Source organism: Cannabis sativa, chromosome X (assembly GCF_029168945.1).
Source record: "Cannabis sativa cultivar Pink pepper isolate KNU-18-1 chromosome X, ASM2916894v1, whole genome shotgun sequence".
Lineage (NCBI taxonomy): Eukaryota > Viridiplantae > Streptophyta > Magnoliopsida > Rosales > Cannabaceae > Cannabis > Cannabis sativa.
In genome coordinates, this window is record NC_083610.1 from 17,790,579 (window position 1) to 17,803,602 (window position 13,024).

Sequence of the window (13,024 nt, forward strand, 5' to 3'; positions counted from 1 at the left end):
TGAAAACATTACCTATAATATGGAATGTACTCTTATATCTTATTGGAAAACTTTCCTTTATCTTATCGTAAAAAACTAAAATTTTGTTAGATAATAGTCCTCTTCGAGACAGGACAAATCTCCGAAATGCACTCTTCGAGTCAGTGCCAAACTCCCAATTGAACCAAAATTCTATTTACTCAATTCATATCTTACAATAGTCTCACAATTACATATTTATAGTAATACACACTCTTTAGAAATTACTAATAAGCCCCTACACTATTTCTTAGTGTAACACTTTCTCACCCTTCAAAATCACCTTGTCCTCAAGGTGGTAAAATTTCCTTATCTTATTGGAAAAATCTTGTACTATTACGCTCATGTGTTTAAGCGTCTATAATAGTTTTTTAGTTCAATTTTTATTATCATGTATATGTTGTAATTATTTAGTATTATTTGTAAATTTTTTAAAAATTATAAATAATTTATAGTGTTTAAAATAAGATTAAAATATTTTGTTGTAATACATAATTACTTTTTTTTTTGTATATATATTTTTATATATTAGATATATACATAATAAATACTTATTTAATTTTTTTTTTGAAAAGGAAATTTTATTTTTAATGCTAGATAAATTATTTATAATTTTTTTAAAATTTACTAATACTTTTAAATAACTACAATATATATATATATAAATTATTATATAAAAAAAATTAAACTCCTCTTATAAATACCAAAACAAATTAGAAGTGTATGTACTATACCCTAGCTTATACATACGAAATGGCATGATAACCATTAAACCTCTTTCTTTCATAATTTTGGGTATCTATCTTTTACTTAGTGCTTTGTGAAATTATTTAGAAATTTGAATACATTGATATATGGCATAACATACAAAAATAATTTTTTTAAAAATAAAATAAAATATGTTCCTAGTATAAAAATATGCTACTTTATATGGTAATAGATAATTGGTATTCATCTCACCTTCATGCAAAACAAGATAATTATTTAAGATTTTTTTTCTCCGAAACTAAACTACGATCTATTGTGCTTCTTGAATTTTTCAATTTATTAAAAATAATCCTCAAACTATTCATAGTATTATACATTGGTCATTCTATTAAATTTAAATTTTAATACACGTGACAAATAGAATGATGACACATAATTATTTAGACAATTGTCATAATTATTTAGACAATTGTCATGTCAATGTTGCATCAATACCACCAATTAATTTATAAAAAATAATTTGAAATTTTTTAATTTAATTAGGTGGTGTTTGGTAACACTTTTGTTTATAAATTTTTTAATAATAACAATAAAAGTAATTTTTTTAAAAAAAAAATTGTTTTTGAAAAACAAAAATGTGTTCTATAACCAATTTTATTTTTTAATTTTAAAAATAAAAAATAAAAGTGTGTTCTATAAATATCATTTTCATTTCATTTGTTGATTTTATTTAAGTCGGGTCTAGGGAGGTCGGGATTAGGGGCTGGTCCAAGTTTGGGACCGGTCGGGTTCAGTTTCCAAGATCTAAGTTGGGGTCGGAATCTAAAATATTGATTAAAATAAGACTTTATTTTTAAAAAAATTCAAAGTTATTATTATTTTTTTAAAAAATTTAGATTCTTAATTAAAAAATTTAAAAGTAAAAACAGTTTTATAGAACATGATTACGGAAAATACTTTTTTAATTTAAAAAAAAATGATTGAAAAAATATTACCAAACGCACTCTTAGCTTTATGTAATTTTTTAAATTGTTGATTTTTAGTTTAACGTTCTTTCAAAATTATATATATTTTTTAAATTTTAAATTATACTTGTGACACTTATATAATAAATGTGTAGATATTTATGTCATTATTTCGTTTGTTGTGTATAATAAAACTTGATAAAATAGCCAATTTATAACACCATAAATAATTTAAAAATCATTTTTAACAGACTAAAAAATTGGAAGAACACAATAAATTTGCAGAGTAAAAATCCAAAATGACCTTTAATGTATTAGTAGGTACTGGTGCTTTAATGTATACAAGCTTCAACTACAAATATATCACACAAAATATATAAATAGTTAAAGTAATGAGAGAATTTTAAAAGTTATATATTACACTACATATATATTGTGGTTATTAGTAATAAAATAATGAAATGAGAGCAATGACAAACATGGTTGTTGAATATATATATAAAAATATATTTTTTTTTTCTTTTACTAGGTTGTTAAATAAGTTGATATATACTTGGATCCAAGGCTAGGAATTAATGTGTGGTTCTCTTCTCTTGACTCGATCTTCCTAAGAAAGAATCAAAAAAGATAGGGCCAAGCTCTGTCTGGCCACTTTAAACAGTGACATTATGTATAATAAAAGGCTAAAAACCGGAGGAAATATCTTAGTCCTTTCTAGGCTGCTACTATCAAAATATCTCAGCCATTCATATATTGTCTGCAAATTTTTGCTTTCTTGTTTACTTTTCTCTCCTAACTTTTGTCTTCTAGTACCATTTATTTAAGAAAGTAGCATATAAAGCTAGTATTAAAAAGCGCATGTAAAGTAGAATTTTTCTATATCTTATTCTTTTCTTATTTTTTTGTCCTAGATAAAACATGTTGTAATATATAAACGCTTAAATAAAAAAAATAAAAAATCTATTCTTTTCTTAATATATTTCTATTTCAATAGAGATAATTAAAGAATTTTATTAGTTATAACTAAAAAAAATATTACAGAAATATGGGTTGGCCAAATAAAAATTTATATAACCAATAAAAAAATCATAAAACTACCTTTTACAAACACCTAATATCTCATAAATCCGATTATAATTTATTTTTATTTTTTTAAAAAATTGGAGATCAATTTTAAAAAATATTGAGACATAAATATGAAAAGAATTGGTTCCATAACAAAGTAAATAAACACAAATAATAACACACAATAACTCAAATATAATATAAAAAAACCAGTTATATTTATCAACTAGTTAAAAATTTAAGACAAAAAACAGGTTCAGTAAAACAACTAAGATGAAAACTTACACACGAAAACCAGTTAAATAAATAACTTAAACAAAAACATTCATTCAACATATTCCAACCTACTAAATAATTACACTCATACCATATCTAGCCTAAAAATACTCATTTACTATGTTATATAACTAATATTCTATTTTAGTTATAACTGGTTTGAGTTATTTCGTGTTTTGTTTTTATTCATTGTAACACTATTATAGAACCAGTTCTATTTTAATTATAACTGGTTCGAATTATTTTGTGTTATCTATTTTATTCATTATGTTATAGAACCGGTTATATTTAAATTATAATTGGTTTAAGTAATTTTGTGTTATTTTTTTTATTCATTATGTTATAGAAGACACCAACGATTTTTCGGCGAAATTTATTATTTTTTTACAAATATAGGATTTTCATCATTTTTTTACAAAAATATGGCATAAAAAAGCCCATATAAATGTAAAAAATAAAAGGGATAAAATTAAGGAATAACTCTTTTTTGTATCTATTAATAAAAAATACATTCATATTTTATTTCATTAAAATCTACCCACTTTTTTGAGTTGGCTGTCTAATATATCCTTACCCTCTACTTAAGTGTAACACATGATTTACATTAATTTAAGGGGTATAATAGGGATATTATCTATAAAAGTTGGTATATCTTAAAGAATATGAAATTAAAGGTAAAAATTAAAACAAATAAAGTAAAGTGGGTATGCAATGCAATTTCCTCAAAATAAAAAAACTCATAACTCTATGGTATTATTTATTTATGGCATAAAAAAAATAAATTCTTATATATATAATTACTAAATCTATTTAATTTAAATGGGCTAATAGTTAAAAAAATATTGGAATAATTACATAAGACACCATTTTTTGTAAAATATTTACATTTTTACGTTCAAAGAATATTTTTTTAATATTTTTACGGTTTTCCGAAAAATAACATAAAATCAACAAAAAAATTACATAAAAATAACATGAAAATAATATCAAAATAACAACAAAAAATAACATACATATAACAAAAAATCAACAACAAATTAATAAGATTACAACATAAAAAGACCGTATTTTCTGTAAATAAAATTAAAAAAATTGTAAAAATGTTTAAAATTCCGTGAAACAGTATTTTTGTAATTTTTTTGTTGTTTTTATGTTTTTGTGAAATAATTTTAAAAATATTTGTGGAGGAGTTCTTACTATTTTAGTGAATAATTATTAAAGGGAAATTTCATTTTTAATGCTTAAAAAAATACCCTCTAACAAAATTTAGACTCCAAATTAATTTATACAATCAAATGCTATTATTTTCAATTTTTACCTAAACTACCCTCCCTTTCATTTTCCTTCTCTCTCTGTCTCTTTCTCTTCCTCACTCTTTCTTCTTCTTCCTCGCACCACCGAGACCAACTAGACCCAGGCACCAAGACCACCCAACCACCACTACCGAACCTCCTTTCCTCCACCACCGAACCTCTTCATCTATCCAAAAACCCAGACGAAACCCAGAGGCCCAAGACTGGTCGGACCTCCATAGCACTCAAGCATCGAAAAACCCAGAGGCCCCGAACCTCTGTCTCCGTCTTCATCTTCGTGTTTATTTTTTTATTGGATTTTTTTTATTACATTTATCGATAGGTTATCGATAGGTTATCGATAGTTTATCGATGACATTTATCGATAGGTTATCGATAGTATATCGATGATATTTATCGATAAGTTGTCGATAGGTTATCGATGGGTTATCGATGATTTCTGTTTGTACACAAAAAAAGCAGTGCGCAGACAAAACCATCGATAAACTATCGACAAAGTATCGATAACCTATCGATAATTCCATTTTGGCCAGAAAATCATACCCTCCACCACCATCTAATGTCTCAGACAAATACGAATTCAATGAGCTTCTGATTAGGGGAGGGTTAAGTGGGCGGTGGCGAATGGCGATGGTGGTTGAGAGAAGTCGAGGAGGAGGAAGAGAAAAATATTTGGGTAGGTGAGATTTGGGGGTTGTTGGATTAAGTTTTGGGTAGATGAGGAGGTTCGGTGGTGGAGGAGAAGAGGTTCAGTGGTGGTGGTTGGTGGTCTGCCTGAGTTTGAGGGAAAGAGAGTGAGGAAGAGAAAGAGACAAAGAGAGAAGGAAAATGAAAGGGGGGGCATTTTAGGTAGAAATTGAAAACAATAGCATTAAATTGTATAAATTAATTATGAGTCTAAATTTTGTTAAAAGGTATTTTTTTAAGCATTAAAAATGAAATTTCCCTTATTAAACGATTTATATTTAATGTTTTTTTAATGAATTTTAGTTTTTCAGTGGGGCTACAACCCATAAGCTCTTACTTGGGCCAATACATCTCCTTTTATGGTTGAAAGGAGAATTTCTCTGTGTTTTATATAGAGTAATGATACATATTCTTACATTTCACACAAATTACAATTCATAAATAGTTCCTTTTTTTTTACTAAATGACCAGTAAAATTATAAAAGAATTGGCAAGTTAACAGCAATTAAATCTGATTTACTCCTTACTTAAAATACTATAATTAAAATTAATTATACTCAATAACTTGAGTACCATTTTTTATATTTTTTAATTTTATCTCTTCCATTTAATTCCGAATTCTAATTTAGTTTATTGCAAAGACAGTCACATGTTGGAGAATTATATTTTATTTTTTTATTTAAGCTGTTTTTTGTTTTGTTTTGTTATTATTATTATTATTATTATTTTTTTGCTGAATTATTTAATTTTAAGATGTATATAGTCAGTATAAATTAAGATATTTTGTTGTACACATATCATTTATTTATTTTGAACAAAAAATCATTTATCATTTTGTACTTCCAAAAAATACTTGAATGGATTTTTTTTTAGAATATAACCAAGAAATTGTTGAGCAAATTTTATTCAATCTTCTTATTATGATTTTTGAGTATGTGTCAACCATGTACGTAGATCTGATGAAATTGTTGAAAACCAAGGTAAATAGGACAAGTCAGTGAACATCAATTATATACATTAGGGTAAATACCATTTTGAATCCTGTATTTTGTAAAAGTTACAAATTGGACCCTGTATTTTGTTTAATGACAAAATAGACCCTGTATTTTCTAAAATAGTAAAAATAAGACCCTGAGTTTAATTTTTGACAACTTTTTTTTTAATACAACCAACTTGAAGACAATGCTTAATACGAACAGATACAAAAAATGTAAACATTTTTGTCATAGCACTTTTAGATCGGATTATAATTAAACTTTATTTTGACAAAAAATTAATTCAGGATCCTATTTGTACTATTTTAAAAAATACAGGGTCTGTTTTATCATTTAACAAAACACATGGTCCAATTAGTAACTTTTGTAAAATAAAAGGTCCAAAATATTATACATTAAAAAGTTCCAGATTTTTGGGAGACAAAGGAATCTATTTGGTATTTTGCATTTCAGTCTAAATCAATGATAATAAGCTACCAATAGTGACCCCACGCATTCATGAATCTTCACCAGTCATTTGGACTCCAACAAATTTTGTTTCAAACTTTTGTTAAAAACAAAAAACAAAAATTACTTACTTTGTAAAAAGTTGTTTAATAATGTGTTAAAAATTGATCTAAATTTATCAAATAGTAAAAGTTGATTTAAATTTGAATAATAATGTGTGTTATTTTTATGCCATTTTTATTATTTTTATTAAATTTAGCTATTAAATTAAATTATAAATATTTTACACTTTTTTTTTTAATTTTTTATATAAAAAAATATATGAAAAAATTATTATTATTTTATATTTTTAATAAAAATATTAATTAGATTAAGTTTTGCGTATTAGAGCACAATGTTAAAAATTTATGATAAAATTATCACAAAGTTACTTTTTGTATTAAATATAACATAATTTTATATCTTTTATTAAAAATAGTCTAATACATACAATAATATTTTAAGATGTAAATTAGGATAAAAAGTAAAATGTCATTAACAATATCAATAATAAATTAAATAGTTAATAACAATATTATAAAAAAAAATGTAGATTGATTATTAATGTCTATGATTAATAATTAATAGTAAAACTATAATTAAAAAAATTAGAGTATCAGGTTTGGCACTGTATTATATCTTGAGCTAAATTTAGTGAATTTTTAATGTGTGTCAAATTCAGTACAAGATTTAGCACATTATTAGAGACCTAATTTTTTTCAAAAGTGTTAAAATATAATATTTTAACATTTTATTGGAGATGCTCTAAGATCATCTCTAATGAGAGATGTAAAAGTTGAACTATATATGACACAAAAAGTAATTGTGTGATATTTTTACATTAACTTTTACTATTGTGCTCTAATGCATAATTATAAATCTTGATGTAAAATTTAATATGTGATTTAATGTCTACTTAATAATTTATTAAAAAATATATAAAATAATACTAATAATGCAAAGATAAATATAAAATTAAATAATAATATAAGTCATTTAATGTAAAAGAGTTTGTTAATTAAAATTAATAATAAAATATTAAAATGATATAATGGTAAACATAAAAATATAATATTTATTGTGACATAAATTTTGTATCACGGTATGTAGTGATTTAAATTTGGATCATTTTTTGTTATGTGACATATTTATATCACAATTTGACACACCATTGGAGTAAAATTTTAACAAAGTGAGCTATATTTTACATTTGCATCTCCATTGGAGATCTATTGATGCAAATTATTTACAAATTATTATGTAGCATTGCCATAATTGATACTTTAAGGGCTTGTTTGGTAGACTGTAAAAGGGTCGTATTATATTCAATAACAAATAACACTATGCTTGGATAAAATTTTGTATTGTATTAATCATTATAACCTTATATTTTAGAGTAATCTACAACATAAATACATAAGTTTAACTTACAGTTACAAATAAATACCTAAATTTAATTTTTTGCAGTAATAATAGTTAAGTTATATTTCTGAAACTTCCATAGGTATCTAGGTGTTAAATGTCAAGTTATTATCTATATGTCATTTCTTATTAATATTTAAAAATAAAAATTTAACGACCTGGACCAATCAAGGATTGTCACGTGACAATTTATTTAAGAATTAACAGCCAAGTACCTACAGAAATTTTAAAATTATAACTTAGGTATTATTACTGCTAAAAATTAAGCTTAAGTATTTATTTACAACCGGAATAAGATAAATTTAGATATTTATGTAAATTACTCTATACTTTAATACAATGTGCATCGTATTATTTAATATGGGTATTCATTAAACTCTCACACTGCACAAAAATTACAACTTTAAATTTTTTACAGTGCGGTTGTGATTTGAATTTTCACCAAACTACACGGTGCAGTATGATTTGCAATTTTGAAAGTAACAATTATAGTTCAAACAGCCAATTTTCTACCTCGTTGTAAATAATTTTTTTTTTTTGTTTTGAACAACGTTGTAAACAATTTTTGATATACAGTAGAACCTCTATTCAAGAATACACTTTGGACCAAGTAAATTATATTCTAATTGAGAGGTTATAACTAAATAGAGTTACACTAGAAAAAGAAAATTAAAAAACTAAAAAATATCAATGTAATAATAATAACAATAAATAATCATTAATACTATATTATATTAAAATTATTTTAAAGTAAATATAACGTTCATACTATTATAATTTGAAATAAAATTATTAATTTTACATAAATAAATTTACAATATATATATTTTATTAAGATATAATTATTCTTATATAGAGGTATACTTTGCAAACACGTGAGTTAGAAAATGTATAACTAATTACAATTTAGAAGTTATTCTTATTTATAATTAGCTCAAATTGGAACTTGATTTTTTTATAACAAATTAGAGGTTATTCTTGAATAGCGTATTCTTAAATAGACGTTGTACTGTAAGTGAGTTTCTCAGAAAAAAAAAAAGAATAAAGAAAAAAAGAGTAATTTTAATTTTAAATACATTTTTATTAATAAAAAAAATAAATTAGTTGGTTTGATTGACCATTGGGTGGCTACTGAAGAGAGAAGAGAAACTTCTTTTTTTCTGTTTTGAAGCAATGAGATTTTGAAGTGGAGCACTGGACCAAATCTGAAGTTGGAAAGATCAAGTACACGAGGAGTACATTTTGGTTTGGGGCTGGTTGCTTGCCACAGATCATGAATGTCATATTTGGTTGCCCGAGTCATGTGGATGCACAGGATTGGTCACCCATACTCTCAAAATTTTCAAATACTTATATTACATTAGTTACTCAGAAAATACAAATACTAGAAAAATCGCTTTTGGGCACGAAGTTCAATAGAAGTAGAGCAATCTTCTGCAAAGTTTTTCTTAACCACCTTATCTTAACCTGCACTACTAACTGTCACAAAAATGCAAAAGACAATTCGAGGATTTGTATAGAAATGGCCAAGTGGGAGAGAGAGAGAGAGAGAAAGGCAATTGGGTTCAAACCTTTGAAGAAGTTAAGACAAGTGTGGGTGGTCTATCCGTTGAGCAATCAAGTTGATTGCTGCATTGGCTGAAGAGAATGCTCCATGAAAGCTCTCTTGATACGAAATGGTCTCCAATTCTCTGGCCATCTTCAACAGAATCTCACCCAGGTCTGTTTGTCCCTCTATCAAACATTTGTAGTAGGAGTAAGAGGCAACCTTGCTTATTTCTACATTGGTGGGTTCTGGGCAGTACTCATCATCCAACCATTTGTGTAAAGTAACCCTTAGCCACTCTGACTCCTAAACAGATTAAGACCCAAATTCAATATCAAACACTAATGGTAATCCATAAAGCTGTTGTTGTTTGTTATAATAATGAGTTAATGAAACAGCACAACAAATACTTAATGCCAAAAACAGCACAAAAATTACTCATGAAATCTGTAACAATGCATGTCTCGTAACACTTATATGCCTAGATATGACTGTGGTCATTGAATGAGGGAATGTGATTCATACTTGTAAGCTTTTCCAATTAAGAAAAATGAAGAACAATAATTGTCAGTGCACTATAACAAAGAATAGATTCATGTGCTATATACATATGATTAATTCTTGTTCATTTCCATTTCTTTTCACTTTTCCTTGTTAAAGGAGAATTTTAGGAAATGCCTAATATTTTTGTAAATAAATAAATAAATAAATAAAACTAAAAATAGTATAGAAAAAAGTTTTACAAAAATACAGAGGTACATAATCCTAATGGGGCATTTGGTATGAAGTTTAAGCTTCATGAGAATGGAAAAGTAAAATTTAAATTAAATTTGAATAACAAAGAATTTGTGTTTCCAAGTAAGTCTGACTTTTTAAATTAATATAGTAGTAATGTTAATCTCCTCAAACGCATGAGTTTCATATTCCCTCTAAGTTTACTCCCTCCAATTCTACTTTCTCCAACTCAAACTCACATAACAAACACCTCATTAAGTGACATTTAGTTGGAAAGAATGAAAATATAACTAGAATAAAAGAGACTTCTAATACTTTAAAATAAAACTAAACAGAAAAATAAAAAAAAGTTTCATTTCCATTTCATTCTCTCTAACTAAACGCCACGTAAGAGTTTAGAATTTATTTTCTAAAATAAAATTTATGAATTTGTAACAATATAATTTTTTAAAATAAAATTTATAACTAAAAATTTTAAGTTGGTAACTATTTGTTTAAGGTAGTGATTTTTTGTTTCGTCTGTCAGAATTACATACCAAATCTGATTTGGAATGGATAATTTGCATTATGGACTATTTGGTGTGACAGGAATAATATCATTCATGGCAAAGCTCAGAAACCTGCTGAAGTTTATGCTAAAGCAGTAGCTTATTTGTGAAATTTTCATAACCATAATACAATGCCACAACCTGCTGCAATTCTTGAAGGAGGGATCGGAAAAGGAAGAGGTCATGGGTTTAACCTTTAAGCTACAAATTATTAATTGATCGTAAAATATTATTAGATGTAAAATATTATTAGATACGCTTAAAAAAAAAAAAAGATGTATTGACTCTTTGAAAAACAAGAAAAAGTTTATGAAATTGATCTCTATCGAAGAGAATGGTCTAATCCGAGTTACCAATCACTCTATCCAATTGTTCCTTAATCAAACCATAACCACGCCTTTTAGAACATTCGAGAATTTGCCCATAATCACAAATAGATCAGAGCGAACAATCTCAAATTCAAGCCCAACCTTCAAACAAAGACAAAGACCTCCAACAGACCCAACAACATCAACTACCTCTGCACTTGGTACTATTTTCTTTGACTCATTAAATTTATAATAACAAAGCAAGAGACCTTTTCTGAAAAAAAAAAAAAACCATTTGTTACACACATTTTTATAATTTCTATAAATGCCTTATTTAATTTTTTAATTAGTTTGAAACTGTGAAGTAGCTTATTTTGTCAATATATATTGATTATCTAATAAAAATAGTTAGTTTAACATTTTTATTTATTTATTTTATTGTTTGATAAAATTAATTAGAGGTATTTTCTTATAAATAAATTTAAAATTTGATTAAATTAGATGGGACACGATTTTGTTCCGTGATGTACTTTCACGGAATGTATTTCGTGCTACATTATTAGATGGGTCTCAAGATACATTAAATGAGTATCTAAGTAACTTTTTAACTTTAATTATCCCTAGATCAATCTCAGCCGTGAGATCAAATAACTCCCTCATCTGACGGCTGCCCTAGATCACGGAATGTATTCCGTGAAAGTACAATCACAGGACAAAATCATATGCCTAAATTTTATATATTTAAAAAACATAATTGAATTATATTAAGTTTAATTTTTATTGTTATTATTTAAATTAATAATTAAGGAAAAACATGTTAACTTATAGATATACTATCACAAAATATTAAGAATTGAACTAATTGAGATAAACTTTTCGACAAAGGATGATGGTTGTATATTGACTATTGAGGGATGAAAATTACAAAAACTGAGTGATAATTCATTAGTGAGATCCAGAATAAACTCAGATTGAACAATTGAATGAAATACCTCCAAGGCCCTGGAAGGGGGCAACCACTGGTCTGGAACCCTAAGGTCTTCGACTTGGGCGTCTGGTTCTTCTTCCTCCGGAGCAGAATGAGAGGTCAGAGCTTTGTACAAATGTTGGTTTAGGGTTTTGTTTAGAGCCCGAAATTGCAGCGACGAGAGGAAGAAATTAGGGGAAGGAGAAGCAATAGCAAACGTAGTGGATGATTTGGAATTGGGATTAGAGGGTTGGAAGGGTGTAATTGTACATGTGATTGGAGAAGTACACAATAGTGATTTCATGATTGAGAAATGAAATGAGATGAGAGTGAAAATGGTTGGTTGGTGGTGGCGGGAAAGAAACTCTGGATTTTGTCTACTCAATTAGTCAGAGAGACTTGTTAATGGGATATGCTGTGGTGTACAAGGTTTTATTATTATTATTATTATTATCCTAAACGTAATTTATATAAACATAATTTTTTTTACCAAACTCATCAACTTTAGAAGAAATTAAATAAAAATGAAGAAATATTTTTTTTTCCATGAAACAAATATATCTTTTTTTTTTAAAATATAATAGTATATATATATTATTTTTTTTTATTCAAGCATTTATATATTATAATATATAATTTAAGACTCTTGAACCCAAAAATTTCGATACATGGACTCTCGTACGGTCACTTCACCTAAACTCAGATGGTTAGTGTATATAACTATATATCATTATTAATACGGAACTTTACCCTACACTAGCACAAAAGTTCTCTAAATTATATGATCATATAAGAAACTTCTTTATTAATTCATCCTAAAAATGAAACTATGGTAGAAGAAAATCTGCTCATTTTTCATTTCCACAGAAAACAATTATAATGTATTTGTTGATGGTTGTTATGAGTCTGACTTGTGAGAACAAAAAGCGAACAGGGATAGGAATTAAATTAGTTGATCTCAACAACTTTAATTTTTTGATAATCA

The 13,024-nt window shown here is 26.1% G+C and overlaps 1 protein-coding gene across 2 annotated transcripts; it reads right to left on the reverse strand.

Annotated features, from left to right (window-relative positions):
• Positions 1-8,995: 8,995 nt before the first annotated feature.
• Positions 8,996-12,479, reverse strand: LOC115701347 (uncharacterized). 2 transcript variants are annotated; one of them, XM_030629157.2, is made up of 3 exons: positions 12,065-12,479; positions 9,507-9,787; positions 8,996-9,414 (listed from the first exon to the last, which is right to left on the reverse strand). In XM_030629157.2, the coding sequence occupies exons 1-2, from the start codon at positions 12,341-12,343 to the stop codon at positions 9,518-9,520; spliced, it is 549 nt and encodes a 182-aa protein (XP_030485017.1). In that variant the 5' UTR covers positions 12,344-12,479; the 3' UTR covers positions 8,996-9,414; positions 9,507-9,517. The 2 variants fall into 2 exon arrangements, with proteins under 2 accessions (XP_030485017.1, XP_060963113.1); XM_061107130.1 differs by having other exon boundaries at positions 8,996-9,402; positions 12,065-12,454.
• Positions 12,480-13,024: the final 545 nt, after the last annotated feature.

What these genes read in the sequence shown, in the direction of transcription:
- LOC115701347 (XM_030629157.2), bottom strand. Translation starts at nt 12,343, where the DNA reads ATGAAATCACTATTGTGTACTTCTCCAATCACATGTACAATTACACCC. An exon ending in CCCCTTCCAGGGCCTTGGAG is followed by an intron (nt 9,788 to 12,064) that starts GTATTTCATTCA and finishes TAATCTGTTTAG; the next exon opens with GAGTCAGAGTGGCTAAGGGT.